The sequence below is a fragment of the Numida meleagris genome, chromosome 3 (assembly GCF_002078875.1).
Source record: "Numida meleagris isolate 19003 breed g44 Domestic line chromosome 3, NumMel1.0, whole genome shotgun sequence".
In the NCBI taxonomy this organism is placed as follows: domain Eukaryota; kingdom Metazoa; phylum Chordata; class Aves; order Galliformes; family Numididae; genus Numida; species Numida meleagris.
In genome coordinates this window covers 111,163,437-111,184,700 of record NC_034411.1, presented here as the reverse complement: position 1 = coordinate 111,184,700, position 21,264 = coordinate 111,163,437, and the positions used below count along the sequence as shown (strand labels likewise).

Genomic DNA, 21,264 nt, shown 5'->3' with positions numbered 1-21,264 from the left:
AAGGTAAAAGCAGGAACAGTTTTGGGGTGGGTGGGTTTTTCTGTGCTGTAAAAGCTTGAAGGAGAACACAGCCCCAAACCCAAGGCCCAGTCTCAGACTTCCCAGTCACAAACCACTGCCCACAGGTGAAGGCAGTTGCTGTTGGATGAGAACCTGGGGCCTAACAGAGAGCTTCAAACTGCACAGGTACGGTTCGGGCACACTTTGTCAGCACTCACACTCACGTCTGCTATCACGCCTACAAAAACAAGTCTCAATACTTAAGCAATTTTCACCCAAGAAATTTAATAAAACCACTAAGATATGATTGACAGTATCAACTTCATCCCTATTGGAAAGGGCACCTCCCTTCAGACCCACCTGGTTTTGTACAAAGAGGAATAAGTGAGCAATTAAAGCAAGCTTTAATTTGGACATAACTAAGTTTACTCAGAAGAGCGTGGCAACACATTGGCACACTTGTGTGCTTGTTGCACAAGACCCATTGGAGCTGCTTACCAACAACTTACAGCCTGTTTGGAAATCAGGGCTCGTCTGTTCATCAAGAAATTCTGCCCCACTCACGTCACCCAGCTGCTACAAGAGACAATGCTACGCTACCCAAAACCTCCCCCTGCTCTGCAGATCACAGCACACACAAAGATAAGACCATGGGAGGGCTGAACGATGGACACGTTGAAGAGCTGTAGGTGTTTTTTGTTTGCTTGCTTCCCCCACATTTGTTATTTTATCGATGCATAACAGCACCCAACAATTATTTCACAATTAAGGAGTCAAATGGGGAAAGGCAGGCTCCTGGGGCTTTTCCCCCCAGCACTGAACTTGCAGCTCCATGAAACCAAGGTGCAGTTCTTATCCGTGGATCCAAGATGCGCTGCACGCGTTTTGAAGCGCAGCCTTTAACACTTCGCTGCCTACAGATGAACTCAGAATGCCAACAGTAAAAATCACGACGATGGGATTGCACCACGAATGCAACAGAAGCCAGAATGACCTATCTGGTCATTCTCAGTACAACCACTAATGAAGGAGCCAGCTGAAAATAACCAGGAAAGCAGGTTTTTTTTTTTCTTTTTCTCCTCTTTCAGAGAGAATGTTGTCTTGGCTGTGATCAGAAGTCACTACCACAGTTATCTGCTTGTGACACAAACCGTGGAACTCCTCATTTATGCTACTGGTACGGTATGCGCTTATTTTTGCCAAATATTTGCTCTAGGGTTGCTTCAATATTTTCCCTGTTAATGGCATTTTTCTCCCACTGAGTGGTTGACACGAAATAATGCTGAATAGATAGGACATACCATCAGCCACACATCATAAAGACAATAGCCATCCATCACCTGCAGTCTGGAAATAAAAACGTCATCTTCCAAGCAACCCAACCCAACCCGCCATTTTGGAAACCTAGACACACAACCAAAGATAAAGCCATTCTGTGTACTGCTCTCAAGCACATGAGCAGGAAGTACATTTCAATACACACAACACAGGACCAGCTCCGTGAAGGTAAACGTGGAAGGCAGATCAGAACACAAAGTCCATCACTGTAATGGCACACGGCACCGAGCTGCCCAACACCTGGTCCTTTTCCTACAGGAGAGCCTGAAGCAGTAATCATAGCCACGCTATGTCAACATGAACTAATTCTTTTAAATGCCTCTTTATTTCCTTGGGGGAATATTTCTGTATTTGCCCCTGAAACACACAGCACACTCATTTTGGTCACCCAGCTGTAAGACACAGATACGGTCATGCCGGCAGTCGGAGGAGGATCTCAAGAACCTCCCAGACATCATCCAGGAGACTCCACGTCCTGAAGACAAATTGCAGGGAACACACATCATCTTTTCATTTTTGAGATTTAGGTGCTGAATTTCCTCTTGTGTTTGTCAATGACACTTAACACCATCCTCCTTCTCATACGTACACAGACAGGATCTAAACTCCATTCGCTTGCCTGGGAAGTGGGAGCAGTCATGGGGAAAGCCGAGATAAGCACACTGCAGGAAGCTTTCACGTGATGACACCAGCACATCTTCCTTCTGCTTAGTCCTCATGACAAATGTCTGCCAGCTCTGCTTTTCATTAGCAAGCAGTGCTAGGTGAACTGTCCATGTGATTCAGACTGCAGCACAACGGGCAGGAACCTTTCCACTGCCCAAAAAGTCCAGCCACTAGATAACGTTACCTGCTGAATGAAGGCTCTTCCACCCATCTTTTCCCAAGCAAAACACTGTTTAACAGTGACAGCAAATGCTTTTAAGTAATCACAGCTCCTTAGAGTAATTAGAAGCCATGTTAATCCATGGATCACGCTTCTACATATTTCCAACATCGTGTTCTCCTTTACTGAAGAACAGACGTGCTACTAAAAACATCCGCAACAACTTAGACTGCAGGAATATAAGCTAGCCAGGACTTGAAAAATAAAAAAGCAAAACAAAGTCCCAACTAGTAAAAGGTGCAGCACAATATGTCAGCAACACAAACCACCAAGAATACCCACCTGCCTCCCTTTTGCTGTTTAACACAGCTTTCTCAATTTCCAACTCCACTCCAGCTGACGATCTATAGCTTAAAAGCTCATAGTGACCAAGTGTTAGATTAAAAATAGTTTTTTAAAACTTCAGAATGAATGCTCTGAGGTTAAACATGCCTTTCCTGCACATCCAGCAGGACCAAAGCTCACCAAGGACATTCTGCTGACCTGGCTAAGGTCAGGGAGTAAGCACTGCAGGTCAGGCATAAACCACTTCCTACTCCACACACAAATACAAATTCTTCATCCTAAGTCTCTATCAGATTAATTAGCAGCCGTGTTTAGGAAAAGATTCAAAGACATGTGTAAGCTGGCACGCACTTCAAACTAAGTAAAGAGGAAAGGAAACAAAATGACAAGCTAAATCAGAATCATCTTGACTAGAGTATTATGGAAAAAAAATTATATATATAATGGAGAATGTAAAAAGTGGGAGAACAGAATGAGTAAAGCAGGACTAGGCTTAGTGTCCTGGCTGCAGGCAAAGGGCTGGAAGCTCTGTTTGAGGAGCTTAGCTTAGCCTGGGCTGCTCAAGAGCCCCTGGGCGATGAGCAGCAGAAATCAGCAAAGATGTATCAAGAAGAAATCTTGCCTGACCAAACCGACAGCTGTCTTCAGTGCAAAACTAGTTCACTGAGTGAGGGGAAAGCAGGGGACACTATTTCTCACCCAATTTTAACAAGGCTTTGGACAAAGCCTCCCGTAAAATCCTCATACACAAACTGACAGGAGTGTAGGCTAGAGAAGCTCACACTGAAATGGCCTGAAAACTTTCCCAAATGCCAGAATCAAAAGGTTATCCTCAGTGATACAAAGTCCAAGTGCAGGCCGCTCACCAGTGGTACACCCAGGAGTCGCTGCGAGGGCTGTGCAACCTCCTGGCAAATGCTCAAATCCAAACTGGACACGGCCTGCTGCAGCTGACCCAGTCCGAGCAGACGAGCTGGCCTAGATGAGCAGAGGTGCCTTCCAGCTGCAGCCATTCCAGGACTGGTTCAAGCCAAAGTCCTATGTCTGGTGGCAGCTTTCTGTCCTCCAGCCAGAGCACTCGGTGTCCTCATAGAACTTCCCAGAGGGTGGGCTCTGACCTCATTTCGGTGAGGCTGGGGGCAGGGGGGCACTGATTAAATTGACAGTGCTAAGCAAAAAAAAAAAAAAAAAAAAACACCACCACACAATTGGAAATCTTTGAGGGAAACGTGGGGTTATATGAGGCATAGCAGGTGTGGTCCGTTCCGCTCTTGGTTTCCAGTAAGATAGTAAAGCTAATAAAATGGATCAAATATATCAAAACCAGGCAGCTGTGTCATTGCATCCCCATGGCAGAAGTACAAAGTGTCCTACTGAACAACACTGCCTCTTTGATAAAACAGAGAGCACTGTTAGCCAACGTGTTACCCAAACAAGGCATTCCATTTCTGCTGGCACAGGTGAGCTCTCCACTCCTCTAAAACTTCCACAAGCAGCTCCAGGAAGGCTCCTTATCAGCACAGCCACCCAGCACCCATCTTCATCGGCTTTAAACAAAGCAAGCCCTCAGCTACACACACCCTTCCTGAAGTCACCTATTAGAGAAGCCTTTGCCATAGGTTCCTCTGGGAGCTCTACACAAATAAATAAGCAACAGAAAAGACCAGAAAATACACTGCAATTCTAGCCTGCCTGCATCTGGAGTGGAAATAGCCAAGGGTCACATGCTGACCCAGCAAAGAGCACGTTTTCACATTCTTGCTACTTCGTTTAGGATATTACAGCGCTGTCAGAATTTGGTGACCCTTCTGTAGTAGCCAGAAAAAATAAAAATAAAAAGACAGAAACCAGACAAAATAAACCTCTTGCAAAACACATTAAAAAACTAAACCAAAGTCGTCGGTGGGATCACTGAAAACCTTGCATATCCACTCTCAAAGCTACTCAGGAAGCCTGGGGCAGAGCTGGAGGGACAAGACCAGCATCAAGCTGCAGGAGGAGCCTGAGCTGCGTGCCGTGCTCTGGAGGGGTCTCTTCAGGCAAGCTTCAGGTCAGCCCAGCTGGAAAGTCATTTATTGGAAGCCGAGCCCTGGAAAGTTGTCTGGCCTCCAGAAGTATCTTGCCAGCAAAACTGCAGTTAAGTCAAAACAGACAGTTGCTAGATGCCTGAAATGAACCTCGTTAATACCCTTCCCCTCACTTACACCGCTATCACAAAAACCAAAGTTTAGTCTCTTCTAAAACTGACACTTTGGTCAGTATGCATGAATGTACACACAGAGCTCAAAGGAATGCAGCTTTATAGCAGACAAAACTTACAGTAGAGACAAAAGATAACAGAAGGCAATCCCTATCCTTTTACTATCACGCATTTCTTCACAGCTATCTCAACACTGGGTAGTAGACTGAAGGAGAAAGCTCTGCTCCCTCACAAGGGCTTTTCCCCAGAAACATCCCTACCATTTGTAAGATGACAACAGTGAGTTCAAGCTGTTTTAATAGCAATATGATAGGATACAAGTGGGTGCTTTAAAAAGGAGTTCAGAAGCGGAACAATGAACACACATCTATGAACTCTAACCATGAGTAGTGGTTGTAAGAGCGCGTTCTTCCCCCACTTCAGTACACAGCATCCTGTTTCACTGAGCGGCGATGCTGATGATTACTCATGTGCTCAAATACAGAAAGCTGGTAGATTTTCTAGCCCCTGCTTTCAAAACCCTGCCAAGTGAAGCTCTCCTGGTTAAGACAAGAGTGAGGTGAGCATCTGGCTCTGGACAGCCAAATCCCTCCCACCGCTGCACAGCCAGGCTCCCTCCTCTGTGCTCCACACCTGCTCCTCAGTCACTCTCCTCTTATAGAATCATAGAATCATAGAATTAGCTAGGTTGGAAAAGACCTACAAGATCACCCAGTCCAACCATCCACCTACCACCAACATAACCCCACTAAACCATGTCTCTCAACGCTATATCTAAACGTTTCTTGAACACCTCCAGGGACGGCGACTCAACCACCTCCCTGGGCAGCCTGTTCCAGCGTCTGACCACTCTTTCAGAAAAGCAGTATTTCCTCATGTCCAGCCTAAATCTCCCCTGGCACAACTTGAGGCCATTCCCCCTCGTCCTGTCACTAGTTACAAGAGAGAAGAGGCTGACCCCCAGCTCACTACAACCTCCCTTCAGGTAGTTATAGAGAGCGATGAGGTCTCCCCTGAGCCTCCTCTTCTCCAGACTGAACAATCCCAGCTCCCTCAGCCGCTCCTCATAAGGCCTGTGCTCCAGACCCCTCACCAGCTTCGTTGCCCTCCTCTGAACACGATTGACCACGCTAACCAGCTCCCCAAAGGGACAAGCGTTCTCTTGGGGTACAGCTGTGGGTTCAGTGTTCCTCACACTGAGGAGGCAAGCACCCCACATTCCCTTCTACTGGAGACACCACTCTGACCACCAACCTTGTGCAAAGAAGCAGGTCCTTTCACCCTCCAATAAGCAGCAGCATGAGAAGAATCTCAGACTGAAGTGAACAGATGGAAACACAGCATTGCCTTCTTTCCTTCTCACAGGGCCCAAGACAGCTGCATCAGGCCCAGAGAGAGGGGAAAGGAACCTGCAAAGCTGTACTTCCAAGACATTAATGTTGTGATCCCACGTTCTCGTCCATGCTCACGGTCCCTTCATCCTGCTTTGTGCTGAAGTTAGTACTTCTGAGGAGTCAGATACAGAAAACAGCCTCAGAAAAACCTGTTCAGTGCCGCCTTCCCACACGTTTACCTCCATAAGATGACTTGTGGCAGGGTCAGAGGATCAAGACTGCATCAAAACCAACTTCGATCGACAGCTACATCATTCTTACAATTCAGATCAGGAATACGTTTGTCAGTGAAACCCCAAGCCATCCTCATTTATCACACTACAGATCACAGTATGGATCAATGGCACGGCAAGATGGGGGTCTCTTCACTGGCACTAAACCAAAGGCGGGTGTCTCAGGAGCACCCCCAGTGTGCACTGATCACTAACACGCAGTACATCCATGGATTGAGACTAGAACTGGGATGATACAAATGTGCCCAAAGTGCACAATACGTATGCCAGATCCCTAACACCAGTAGTTGCACCCTACAGATCCACTCTTCTTGCCCACACTCTGCTTCACACGTAAGACACAGTTTCATGGTGGCTTTCAGCTAACGCAATGCAGAAATAAGCAAAGCCACCAGATTCCTGTCAACTCTTAAATTAGGGATGCAGTACCAAGCTACAAAGAAACTGAATGGGGAAAGAGTGCATTTAACTACGGGATCACGCAGTCTACACATACAGCTCATCACAGCCTTCAGTGAGGGTCAGGTCATGCCATCTAGAATCATAGAATTAGCTAGGTTGGAAAAGACCTACAAGATCATCCAGTCCAACCATCCACCTACCACCAATAACCCCACTAAACCATGTCTCTCAATGCTATACCTAAATGTTTCTTTCAGAAAGGTGGTTGAGTCACCGTCCCTGGAGGTGTTCAAGAAATGTTTAGATATAGCGTTGGGAGACATGGTTTAGTGGGGTTATTGGTGGTAGGTGGATGGTTGGACTAGGTGATCTTGTAGGTCTTTTCCAACCTAGCTAATTCTATGATTCTATGATTCTTGAACACCTCCAGGGACGGTGACTCCACCACCTCCCTGGGCAGCCCAGTCCAGCGCCTGACCACTCTTTCAGAAAAGTAGTATTTCCTAATGTCCAGCCTAAATCTCCCCTGGCGCAACTTGAGGCCATTCCCCCTCGTCCTGTCACTAGTTACAAGAGAGAAGAGGCTGACGCCCAGCTCACTACAACCTCCCTTCAGGTAGTTATAGAGAGCGATGAGGTCTCCCCTGAGCCTCCTCTTCTCCAGACTGAACAATCCCAGCTCCCTCAGCCGCTCCTCATAAGGCCTGTGCTCCAGACCCCTCACCAGCTTCGTCGCCCTCCTCTGAACACGCTCCACGGCCTCAATGTCTTTCTTGCAGTGAGGAGCCCAAAACTGGACACAGTACTCAAGGTGGGGCCTCACCAGGGCTGAGTACAGAATAGCAGAGGTTCCCATCAAGATGAGCACACCAAAGCCACCACACTAACACCTCGCATGGAGGATCTGCAAAACAGTTGCATCACTGCAACTTACCTTGCAAGGATTACGTGAGGCATTAAGCATCAGGAGATGTTCTGCCTTCATGACAACACAAAAGGAAGTCGGGCACTTTGTGCACAGGCTCAGAAACATCGGAGACTCATAGCAGAGCCATTGCTACCCATGCCTGCTCGCAAGGGAGCCGCACCAGGCATGCCAGCCTGTCCTGCACCGTGCTGCTTCCTGCTCCTGAAGCCTTCAGCACCTGTGTGCCTACCCAGCCACCCTCCACCATCAAGAGGGGATGTGGCAGAGGAGGCAGTTTGCAGTTTAAAATGGCGTTGGCCTCAAATCCAAATACTGACTTCAAGTTTTGTGTCAAGCAAAATGACCGCAGCAATGAGGAATCTTTCATTAATTTATAATTTTAAAAAAGCACGACACCAAGGGAATTATAAGATTTTCGTGCCTCTGTATATATTTTAAGCATATGCAATTAAATCCTAATAAGCTGTAAGCTGATTATTCCAGCTGTGGAATATTTCCTTAAAAGAGGCCCTAAACCTGTAGGATTTATTGGCTCAAATGCTAGGCAAACAACTACTGCTTTCCAGCAATACAGGTACCTTCAATGGGAAGAAATACGCTGTTGGATCCAAGTAGATTCTACAGAAAACTGACTCAGTTGTGCCCAAACAAACCACAAACATCTGCTGCCATCCGACACGGACTCACTTTGGATCCTGACGGGATTTGCTCCCTTTGGAGAAAGAGCCTTTTGTACTCGCTCCACAAGAGCCCTCAGCTCGGAAGGCCAATTAGGTCTGATGCAGCATTAGATGAGCAATGGCACGCAGACACTGCAGCACGGAGCCAAGCCAAATTCTCTACGAGCCCCACGAGATCTTCCTCTTTGTCGCAGTCCTTTGCGTTAAGAGCTCAGCACCGGGACGCATTCAGGCAGCGCTGTGCCTTGGCAGCTCGGGCTTCCAAATCCAACCCCGCTTCCATCTGATTAAAATAAGCCCTTTTCAGAGAGGAATTGAAGCAAAAAAAAAACCAAACTCCTTCCAAGCAGAGACCACAGAAATGGTTATTAAATACACTAAGATTTTGTCATGCGATTTTACCTAAATGTAGGATGTAACTTAGAAATACGTATGAGCACTGACCTCATTACGTTCTATTTCAGAGACGTCCCGTGACTGACGAGTGATCCACAAGTTCTGCCAGAGCCCCTAATAAAGCATCTCATGTTTCTGATCTCACTTCTACAACTGACGAGTGACTCTGCCAAAGTTGGCCAAACTGAACGCAGACCAGCTTCAGCCGCTGCGCGTTTCTCACCAAAGGACCTTCCCATTGCTATGCGACTGACATCCCAAACCAGAACTGCAGGCAACACAACTTCCAGACACCTTCAGGCACTGCAGTAGGACAATTTGTGTCAATTTCTGCTGTTTTCTTCTTTCCATGCTCCACCAGCATCTGTGCTTCTTCATTACTCTCTCTGAAAATTGCTCTATGACACATCATCCCATTCTACCAGAAACATTTTCTGCTTCAAACAGCAATCCTGCTGCTGGGACAGCTTGCCTTAAAAAAAGGGAAAGTGAAAATGGCAGTCTATCCATGAGACAGCTGAAACCAGGGGTCCTTGGTTCTGCCACTACAGAATAAATCTAGCTGGATACCAGTCTGGATTCACCTTGCATTAATGGTGCACTCTTCAAGAAAGGCAACATATGTTTCTAAGCATAGACTCTATCAAATTTTACACACCAGAATGGCTGAATTAGGAAAATGAACAACTGAAAATTGGAAGAAAAAAAGTGTGCTTTTACTCCTAAATCAACTATTTCAAGTCGTGAGAAATTCACTTGCATCCTAACAGTAAATCTCGAAAGACAGCTTCTCCAGCTGGCTCCAGGACAATTAGCAATAAGCTCTGAGAAGGAAATTAGATAAAAGCACAGAACAGAAATCCTGCCTAGCAGCCTGCCCCGAAGCACTCAGGATGTCAAACAATGCGTGCCTCATTTTCTGCTCTCCCTTAGCTTTCTAGAGTGCCTCCTGGAGTGTTTACCACTCTGTATGAGTGGATAGAACACGTTTAAAGAAATAAAACCTTGTCAGTTTTAATCTCCCTAAAGAAAATCGTTTCCACAAATGCCCTCATAATCCTAGAAACTATCCTTTAGATGATAAGCCACCACTTACCAGGGCTGGCCATAGCGATCAATGATCCAGAAGATCCAAACGTGATGGGCCCCTTCCAACTCAGGATATTCTATGAGTACCTTATCCAACAGAATCAGAAATTGCACGTTTGTTTCCTCCGCATCCTCCAAGCTCTCCGAGCAAGAATCACCAGGCTGCCCTCACCCCTCAGTGAAAGGACGTAGCAAGAGAAGACGCGAAGTATTACAGGAAAACCTGTACAAACTGGAGGTATTAAAGCCTACTGTGTAAAAACAGAAGAGGTCAAAGTGTTTTGTCTGGGAAATTCCACTAAGCGGAAAGTGACGCTTTGTGCTGCTTGCTGTTTCTTTCACTATGTCCGAGTAGAGCTCAGTGCAAGAGAGCAGTATGGAAATGAGAGAGGTGACAGCAGAAGGAAAAGCTGCAAGTGTCTTCTCAAGCAAAGCTGAATTGCCACTAATCCAATACGCGAAGAAACCACGGACCACAAAGGGCCCTGAGGAACCTGCTTTAAAACAAAAACCAAAACCAAAAAAACCCCAGCGTTTCCTCAAGCCATGACTCAGGTACTGTTCCATATACAGGCTTACGCCTCTTCCTGTTTCTTCCCTTAAGTTAATTTTATAACATGTATTTTGGCAAAACATTCAAGGTGAGTCAGAAAACACCAGCTTACAACAGCTGCCATGCCAAGGAGCTCTGACCAAGGAAATGAGCACATCCCATTTAGATCCTTCAGCCCCAAAGCACTAAACAAGCAGCAGAAGGGTCAACATGGTGCTTCCAGGTTCATTAGCACGGTTCTCGCCCAAACCTGCTCACAAAACTACATGTGAAGAGTCTGTTGCTTATCTTAGCTAGAAATCTTTTCACTAAGTTACAGAAGGAAAAAAAAATCTGCATTCAAATTATAAAAAATAAACGTATCTGTATTCAAACCATAGCAAAGTTTCCTTCCTTCAACATCAGGACATGATCACGCGAGCTGCAGTCACTCACACAGACTGTTCTCCTCTAGCCAAAAAGGACAGCGTGATCACAGCTCCAGGCTCTGAATTCATATATTACAGAAATAAGAAGGTCTCTGAAAGCCTACTGGTCTCAAACCAAAAAACTCCACTCGCAGTATAAAAAAAAAATGCCAAAATGCTTTGATAGATGGCCTACAACTTGGCACGTACCCCCTTCAGAATGACAATTAGCATTTCTGCCAACATGGCAAGAATTTGGCTTTGAAAGACATTTATGGAAACTTAAAAGCTTCATTGGGATCATGCACAAAGTGTTCCCTTCATGTTCAAAAACAGGACTGATGCAATTGTCTGAATGCTCCCAGACTGGGATCTTTCAAGAACCACAAAATATGCTTACCATTAAAATAGTGGCAAGCGTTCCTATCTGACTTCATTCCGTCAGATGGCCCATACTAATTTTTGCATTAATGAAGTTTATCCGCTTAATAGCATGGACATTTTAGTCAATACAATTGAACGGTTGATTGAAAAGCACTGACAGAAATCCTTATGCAATGGATTTTTACAACAGCCAGTCAAAACCACTAATGCTCAAGGGCACCCTAAAGCTTCAATTAGATATTTTTAAAAGAGATTAAATTGCTTCTTTAGCTCAATTATGTTCTAAAATGTAAGAAATCAAGTCCTTTACAAAAATCCATTTATGACGTGAATTTAGAGGGGATTGAACCACACCTTACTAAGACAATGATTTAAACCAGCAAGGTTTGCAACACTGACTCGTGGTGGGGAGGAGAAGTAGTTTGAAAGGACCTCTGGATCTGGAGGTCATGTACTCCAAACCATTCAAAGCAAGGATGACCTCAGCGTCAAAGCAAGTCACTCAAGGCTTTGTCCAGCTCAATCCTGGCAGTCTGCGAAGGATGGAGGTAACACAACCACTCCCAGGCAGCCTTTCCAAGACAAGCTTGGCCTTCTCTTCTCCAAGCTGGACCAACTTCTCATGTAGGACGCGTGCTATCCTCCTTGCCGCGCTCAAGGCTCTCCAGTTTGTTGACATTAGAGGGGAAAGGAGAGCAAAACTGGATGCAGTATTTCAGATACAGCCTTGTGAGCAGCAGATAACAGAATCACAGAATCATCCAGGCTGGAAAAGACCTTAAAGATTATGAAGTACAACTGTCAACTTGATCTACCAAGCCCCATCACTAAACAATGTCCTTTAGTGCCGCCACAATTCGCAGCGAACAATCGCTCCCACAACCTGCTAGCTACTCTGCTAAAGTCACCCAATATAAAGAAAGGCAGATATAAAAGGCAATATAAAGAACTTTCTTTATATTGTAATCCGAGTGCTGGATTACTCATGTGCTTCTGTGGCATTACAGGAGATTCCTGTCAGCTCGCTGTCCCGGGGCTATCGCAGCACACCAGCAATCCCCTCCAGGCAGAGTTCTGCTCTGCCCTACCACCAAGGCTGCTAACGATGTTAGCAGACATTATATTGACCCAAGGAACTACTCATATCCCAGCTTCCCTCCCACCTTGCGGTCTTCCCATCCAGCCCATCTCTCTTTAGCTTGGCAACCAAAATACCACAAGCAACATCAGAAGTCTTGCCTGCGTATGGCGATGTTGTCTACCTGTACGCCCTGGTCCTCCTCTTCACCTCTGCTCAGGGAAAGATGAGTAAGTTCAGCACACAAGTGCGCTGTCAGTCTGTCTCCTCACTCTCAGTAATTTTCTCCTGCATAGCCACGTGGTTAAAACATGCCAGAATACTGTCTCAAAATAAGTACTGTCCTTTTTTTTTCCCCATCCACGCCTACCATAACACTCCTGCCTTTAACCTGCTGATTGGCTGATCATCAGATACGCAGCCTGCAAACAGCTACAGCATGCACTGCGCCTTGCACGGTTAATTGAGAGTAACACAGAACTTTGGTATTTGAGGAATTCAGGAAGGGAGCAGAGACATCACAGAAGGTTATGAAAAAACATCTGGGGCACAGGACAGTGGTCACCGCAGGCGGGAGAGAGAACAACTGAACCCAAGCTCATTGAAAGCTAACCATTGCCTCTGCTATTCTCAACACACTTGAGAACAACAGCACTGTTAGCTGACACACGGCCCTACAGCATACACAAGATGCACCTTCAAGTCCTCCTCAAGCTACGAAGGATTTCATCCAAGATGACTTCTTCTGGCCCAGCTCCCCCCCATCACATCTTACACAAATACTGGTATGCTTTAAAAGCAGACCCTGTCGGCTTTCCACAAGAGCTATGATTTTTCTTATTAACTTCTGTCTTCCGCATTGTAGATCCACACTTCCCCTGCGCTGAAGGACACAGTGTATTTTCAGAACCACGTGTAATTTGAGTCAGGCATACCAAGTATTGCATTTGCTTTCCGTGAGCAAAACAGCTTATAATCATTTATGCTTAATAAAAGACGGGTGCTATTCTTTGCAAGTGCTTTTCCAAAAGATCCACCATCTCCTAATCTGCAATCCATACCTGCAACAGCATAGGAATAACACGTTAATTTTCATCCTAATGTCTACTTAATAGCCTCAGCACTTCCACTGCCCTGATTTCAGAACAGCATCTCATTTTCCCTGGCTTCAGAAGAGCAGTAACTCGGGACACTGAAGTTCCCAGCACACAGCCCGTGGCACACTCTCAGGATGATTATCTGAAGCTCTGCAGATACTCCCATGCAGCTCACAAACACGGCCAAATACATGAAGATTCACATCGGAATCTCTGCAAAAAATAACACTATTTAACCACTTACAAAACCAGATGAGGTTTGCTTTTCAGGAACAGATCGTTCAGCCGTTTACAGAGAATACAGTTTCTTACAACTCCAAGCAGCAGCTGGAGGATGAGGAGCAGCCCTGCCGCTCTCTGTCCCTCCACATTCCCGCTGTGCTGCCTCTTGCACTGCTCCCAGTTACGCAGCCACGGGGCTGGTTCACTTCCAGTTGGATTCCACTCTGGCCAGCGTCTTCAACCCAGTGGCACATGACCACTGCATCTGCCAGAAGGGAAGATTAAAGAATTTTTGCTACACAAAACATACACGCTGCTGAGGACAAGAAGAAACAAAGCCACAGAAATACAGAAAGCACCTGAATAACGAGGGCCGGCTGCTCGCGAGCTGCTTTCCCTTTAGAGTCATCGTTAAGTCAATAAAAGCACTGCACAGCAATGGATGGAGGAAGATGGCAAGAAGTTTTTTTTAAGAAGCGTTTTAAAATCAGGAACAAAGGAGCGTGAAACAATCAGTTTGCTGGATGATGGACACTACTGAAAGCAATTAAGATAGACACAAGAAATTAAAGCGTCAGCTTGAATCAAGTGCAAACCAACTACGGGTTAAAATGAAACAGGTGAGAGTCTGCTCATTCCCTGGCCCTAAGATGCATTCCCATCCACTCCTGCACAGGAGACAATGGTCATGCAGTCATGGTAAGGCTAGCCAGCTTGCTGACACGATGGTAAACCTGGCAGAGAAGTTTCCCCACATGAAGCAGCTTATCAGCCCGCACCACAACCAAAAAAACCACGGCAGCCAGCACCAGCCAGGGCAAGCAACCACAGAGCTCTGGCCCTTTGCAGCAGCAGCCTCGAGTTATCTCTAACAAAACACAGCATGAAACCGTGCTTGCAGGATGCAATTCAGAGCAAATCAGACCATGCAGAAGTCAAGCCCAAGACAAAGCCTTTCACAACTGGAAACACCACTTCTGAGTTAAGTGACGTGATTCTCCCTTAGTAAAGGGTGAACATTATGACACTAAAGTGGTTTCATTTCTTAGCGTAGCGAACATGGGAACTTTTCTTGCCCAGTCCCAGAAACACATTGCACGGGAATGACTCAAACCGTTCTGACAAGTCAGCTTATTGTTCTGCTTCTGCGTTTTTCTACATAAATAAAATTTTAAAAAGCAGCTTCGAAAGCAAGCCCTGCACAAAATTCAGGTAAGCCAGGACACTTCCAATCAACCCCACAGAAGTCAAGTTGTAAGAACCGTTCCCATCAGCCTTCCTTCCAAGCAGTGCTGCCGACGTGCCACAGCCGGCCCTGCCCTGAGCAGCCTCACCTCGCTTCCTCCCAGCCATGAGCTCCCTCTCCATTCCTGCAGGGCCAGCCCGGCTGAAAGCCGCTCAGGAAGGCAGGGAAGTGCCAGATGATTCAGCTCGTGCAAACAAGCCAGGAGGTCAGTAATCACGAGCCGGAGCTAAGGCTGAGACCAAGTTTCATACACAGCCAAAATCGTTTGACTAAAGCTGATCATTCAGTAATATCATCCAAAAGGTAAAAACTGATGACTTAGAGTCGTCTTCAAACGGTCAGGAAAATTTCCAGGAACTCTGGAAAAACTGGTTTCTTAATTTAAAAAGTAACAAAATAATTAGCAACTGCAATGCACAACAACCTAGTGACAGCCACTGAGGTACGGCTGCTGAAGGAACAGCAAAAGGAGCAGAGAGATTGCTTAGTGCTGCTTAATTTCCCAACCATTTGCATACTTCTCTACCGTCAATGAGTATCAGGTCATGGTGATTGAGGGACTGTTCAAAAAGCAGCACGAGCTTAAGCTATCCCAGTGAAACTTCTGATAATACGCTATCCGGTTGAACCAGCAAAGGTGATCAAAACTGTGAGTGTCTGAAGCAATAATGCCAAATGGAACCTGGAAGTTCGAAGCACTGAGGCACGTGAGCACACGGACAGATCCCTGCCTCGTTCCCTGCCAGCTTCTCCTGTAGCAGGTCAGCACGCCCAAGTCACTCGAGTTACAGGAAAATGCCTCCTTCCATGTTTTGGAATATTCTCTACTCAAGTATTTTTAGCAAAAACCAACAGAAAACTTTAAAATGTATCATTTTTCGGATTTTTTTTTAATAATTCATAATATTAGATTCAAAGTTATTCCACAGAAAGCAATCCTGCCTAATAGCTTGGCTGTCACACCCTGATCGTGTTACAGGTAACACACATCCCTATAAGAAAAGACAATGTCCTGTGTGGCCTCGCGTTATATTCTCTGCACTGCACATCATTCCCAATTGGAACGGTGGAGCTCCTTGGGCAGACACATCCCATCACTTTCCCTTTGCTCAGATTCTGGCAGTAGCAGCCCTAAATATTTCAGGAAATACAGAGATACCCTTCAAAAACACCGCAGGAATGCTTTGCTTTTTCATTTAACTTCCCTGAAAAAGCAACAATTCTGCATAGGCTGGAGCAATAGAACAGCATCCAGTCCAAAAATAGTTGTTGCTATTAGTCAGAAAAAGCAAATGTTTGTGCTGGCATCGAAACATTATTCATCTAGCTTGTGCCAAGAACCACAGAACAATTGAGGCTGGAGAGGTCACCCAGGTGAACATCCTGCTCAGAGCAAGCTAGCCACCAAATGAAATCTTTGCTGCACTGTCACTTCACATACCGGCAGCGAGTCCGGAAAGCACGCAGCTGAGTGGTTCATTTCAATACCTGGGCCCTGCTCTAGGTCATCGCAGCGAGCCAGCTGAGGGCAGCAAGCAGGTTTATGCTCACAGCAGCACAGTGGCAAAGTTGCATGCAACTGCTGCTCAGAAGCAGATGGGAGACTGCACAGGCACAAACTTCACCTTCATGGGGCAGGACGGACTTTTTAGATCACTAGCAGTATGAGAATCTGGAGTAGAAGGGAAAAAACAATGGTTACAGAGAAGCACAGAGTCAGGAAAGGAAAAGCTGAATGTAATTTAACTACATTACAAAATAAGAAACGGTCCAAGCAATGTTTTAAGTACCCAGGCTGTAAACACCAATTGGACACGGGCATTAGTCATCCCCTCCTGGCCATTAAGTTTCTGCCCAAAACAGCTCGTGCACGGGGACAGGCCACGTATGAAGACTGAAAGACAAACAACGACAGCGGGCAGAAACGAAGCCGCACGGTAACAGCTACCAGGAGGCTGCCAGGCAAGCAGCACACGGCTTCTAAGAAATGCAAAGACGTCAGGCTGCGCAAAGCAGCTCGAGAGGACAGGAAAGCAAAATCCCCAGACAGAAAGGAAGCGCTTCCCCACGCATGCCCCGCTCACATGAGAAGGGCTCGCAGGGCCACAGGAAGCGTCGGGCGGCGAGCCCTGTCTGTACAAGGCCCAGATGGGCCCTCACCATTGATTCAAAGACACGGACCAACTGCAAACACCTTTGGAAAAGTCCGTAAGTTACTAACTGCCTGGCATTGGGTGATTATAGAAAACAGACGTTGCCTGACTATCTTGTTTTCGTATTGTTTTCCTACATTATGCTCAGTGCATCAGCTCTTTTGTTCTCATCTGGGGGGAGAAGCAAACAGGAGCCAAGCTGGTTCACCCCGTGGTGAGATCTCTCCTCTATGTGACCCAAGCCCTGCACCCACTCTCTCCTCCCAGCCATAGGAGAGCACACTGCAGTAGCTCTGGGCACCTCTCTTCCAGAGGTGACCTTCATAGAATCACAGAATGCCTTGGGTTGGAAGGGACCCCAAGGATCATCAAGCTCCAAGCACCCTGCCACAGGCAGGGCCGCCAACCACCACATCTAATACTAGACCAGGCTGCACAGGGCCCCATCCAACCTGGCCTTGAACACCTCCAGGGACGGGGCATCCACAGCCCCTCTGGGCAGCCTGTGCCAGCACCTCAGCACTCTCATAGTAAAGAACTTCCCCCTGATGTCCAACCTAAGTCTTCCCTCCTTCAACTTGAAGCCATTTCCCCTTGTCCTGCCATTATCTACCCTTGTAAAGAGTTGACTCCCCTCCTGTTTGTAGGCTCCCTTTAGGTACTGGAAGGCTGCAATGAGGTCACCCCGCAGCCTTCTCTGAACAAGCCCAGCTCCCTCAGCCTGTCTTCATAGGGGAGGTGCTCCAGCCCTCTGCTCATCACCTTCCCATCATCTCCCCTTTCACTCCTGTCTAGAGTAACAAAAAGGACCATAAGAAAGCCCTTTGCTCAACCAACACAAATACAGTCAGCCTGTCACCACTGCTTGCTGCGAGAACCCTAAAATGGAAGAGCTGCTTCAGTTAGCAGCATCTTGTACTTCCAATCAAGTCACCTCATTTTCCTGTAGTCCAATGCAAATGATGTGTATGGTGCATCTGTACATCACATCTTCCGTATTCCCTGGTGGAATGATCACTGAAGGGCTGTACCTTTGTCTTTGCTTAAAAGAATGAATTACAAGAACAAACTTTGAGGTAATGTTTAATTAGTTCTTGCTGAATACTCAATTGTCCCTGTGAAAGTGCACGTTAGAAGCGCTGGTCCACCGAAGAAAAGCCTTCTAGATTATTTTGTTGCAACACGAAGGTGAAGAAGGCAAAAGGCAAAAGTCAAACGCTCAATGAGCTTACTATGTAGCTTCTACAGACCAAATATTTTCATATTGCATAAATGCTGTTAGCAACAAAGAAGCACGTCCAACTCCTTAAAGCATTTCACAGTTACAAAGTATGATTTTCGGAAATAAAGCAGGATTAAAAAGAAGAAGAGGGAAAACTGCATGTACCTGAGAAGATGCCCACAGGAATCCAGATGTTTCAGTCTATCAGTACAGCAGGTATCAACTGTTCCCTGGATTATTTCATGCTCAGTCACAAAGCGATGTAAAACTTCTTAGAAGTACGCCACAAATTTAGCTAGGCCTCCTCAAGAACGCAGAAGTTAAACGTTCACATCATGTTCCTCATTGTAGCTGAGAAGCAATCCGTTGCCCACACAGAAGCAGACAGGAAAGTTGTCATACTGCACTGACACGGGGAACTCCACTTCCCTCTGCGCGGCTGTCAACCCAAGGCAGCACAAGGATAACTCAACCAAACAGAAATGTTTCGCAGAGCACCACAATGCACTGCTTCCCCTTTGGTTAGTCTAATTCTCCATCACTTTGTAGAACCATGCACTGAATCCCCATGATTCGTGTCGTATAGAAGGCAATGGCTTTACGCAGCCCCACTGACAGCACCCTCCTTGCCATCAATCATGTGCTCTTGCCACATGAATCGCCAACTATTGCAAGAACACAAAAGATCCTGTTCCAAGGCACTCTGCTTTTGTCTTTCCACTTCTAGTTCCTCCAGAGTCATGCTGTCCCCTTGTTACTTCCCTGTTAGTCTTGGAAAGCTGAAATCATCAGGTACCTCAGCAGTTTCCTCCAAGCCTTCTCTTACACACAACACCTCTTTCACAGGCAGACGTAAAAGACAAACAATCTCTTATCAAGAGCCAGCTCTACCATGACGTCAGTAATAAAGCAATTAAATAATGGCTTCTCAAGGTAAAGCAAAGCCATCGCTAAATATAGCCAGCATAACGCAAACTACAGTTGGATCTTTTTTCCTCCTTATTTTTTGAGATGGTTGATTGCATATTTCTCCTTGCTTTTCAGTTGTAAGAGTGTAAGGCCTGAAGATTTGGGGAATAAAGAAAAAAAAAGGATGAGATCATCGAATCATAATATGGCCTGGGTTGAAAAGGACCTCAAAGATCATCGAGTCTCAACCCCCCTGCCAAGTGCAGGGTCACCAACCATTAGACCAGGCTGCCCAGAGCCACGTCCAGCCTGGCCTTGAATGCCTCCAGGGACAGAGAGAGAGATCTTCTAGGAAACCTATTTAAAAGGCTCTCAGATCCTTCTGCAATCCTTTGCAGCCAGCAGCGCTCTGGCAGAAACTCTTCTGTGTAATTGCAGAGGCACGGGGATGGTTACTGTTACAATAACACACACAATAACAATAACACAGCTTCGCAGCCCGCTCCACTCAGCCGCCTATAGAGCAGCACAACACCTTCACTGCTGGAATCACAACGCAGAGAAAGGAACCACGCTCACGTGAAGAGAAAGAAACAACACGGAACAGTGCCAGACAGCAATCACAGCCTGAAAACCGAACGAGTCCTACACCAAAAAGCCTCACACGGAATTCCAAACAGCACGGTAATACTTTAAGAACTCAGACTTACTCCGCGGAAACGCCCAGCTGCTTCACAGCGCAGTACTACAGAGGTCAAGACGTTGAACCACGAGCACCACGAGGCTTTACATGACAGGCACTGCCACCAGCAGCCACGCAGCCCGTGTCCCGGCTCAGCCGCAGGCAGGGAAGCACCTGCAGCGCTCTGCTCTGAGCTGCCTGCCCAAGGAGCGGGCCCTCGAGGGCTGTCGCAGCACGGCAACACAGCACGCCCACTTCACTTCATACCTTCAGACTTGGTTCTAAGCGTGCCTTGAGCACAAGGCTGCCTTCCATTAATAAAAATAATAACAATGAAATCACGCCGCTACAATCACGAAGACCGCAAGTCGGGAGGAGCGCGCATCATCCCACCACGCGCTTCTCCCCTTCTTTCTATGCATAAAGACGAAAGAGGAGAGCTCCCCAAAACAAACTTGGCTTCTACGTGGAAAGCTTCGATCGTGCTCCTGGGATGCACCCGCGGCACCGCAGCCTGCACGGGGCAGGACTGTCGCCGGCAGCAGCCCAGCAGCTGGCGTTAGCAGGGCAGCACAGCGAGCCGGAACGCAGCGCAGGCGGCGATAAGCGAAACACAGACAGCGGGCAATGGAAACGGGGGCAATCCGAACAGAGGCAGGGCTCCGAGGAGCGGCATTTAAACGGCCCTTCCCTTCGCCCGAAGCGGGAAACTAACGAACCGACTCACTCACTCCGCAGTCCATCGGCTCGGAGGGGCCGGGCGCGCTCCCGGCGGCGGCCGCGCGTCCCCAGCGCAGCCCTCACCCGCAGCCGCCCCCGGGCCGCGCCGCCCCGCCCGCAGGTACCGCGGCGCCCCGCACACCTGCCGCACGGAGCCGGGCCCACGCAGCGACGCGTCCGCGCGTGGTTCTGCCCCCGGCCGCCCCTCAACGGGCGCGGAGGCACCGCCACTCACCGCCCGCCCGGGGCTCGGGGCCGCTTCCAGACAAAGGGCCCCGGGGAGGGGACGCGGGGAGGGGGGAGAGGTGGGGGAGGAGGAGGAGGAGGAGGAGGAGGAGGCGGCCCCGCCGTCCCGCAGCGAGGAGCCCTGCCCGCCGCGCTCACCCATGCTGCGCCCGCCCGCCCGGGCTCGGCGGAGCGGCTCCGGGTCCCGCCGAGGCGCTCAAGCCGGGCACGGCGGCTCCATCCGCGCCGCTCCGGGCGTCAGAGGTGCTCCGAGCCGCCGGCGGCCCGGGGCGGAGGCGGCCGCGCAGCCGTCCCGTCAGCTCGCTGCCCGCCCCGCCGCGCCGAGCCCCGCGCCGCCAGCACCTCCGCCCCCCCCCCCCGCGACGGGGCCGCCGCAGCCGCCAAATCCCGCGAGAGTCGAGCGCCGCCGCCGCCACGCCGCGCGCCGTTGCCAGGCGGGATGACGTCACCGCCATTGCCCGCCCCCGCGGCGCTCCCGCCGAGCGGGCCGTGCTGGGAGCGTCGTTCCCGGGTC

General features: G+C 48.0%; 1 protein-coding gene across 4 annotated transcripts in view; it reads right to left on the bottom strand.

Moving 5' to 3' along the window:
- Window positions 1-21,054, bottom strand: part of CD2AP (CD2 associated protein) — a 74,142-nt gene extending 53,088 nt beyond the window's left edge. Inside the window, exon 1 of one of the 4 annotated variants that reach the window (XM_021390287.1) lies at window positions 20,889-21,054. In XM_021390287.1, coding sequence (XP_021245962.1) covers window positions 20,889-20,892 — 4 coding nt within the window. In that variant the 5' untranslated portion in view covers window positions 20,893-21,054. Of the gene's footprint in view, window positions 1-19,812; window positions 19,829-20,515; window positions 20,605-20,646; window positions 20,752-20,888 lie in introns of those variants that run through there. The other 3 variants (XM_021390290.1, XM_021390289.1, XM_021390288.1) reach the window with 3 other exon arrangements.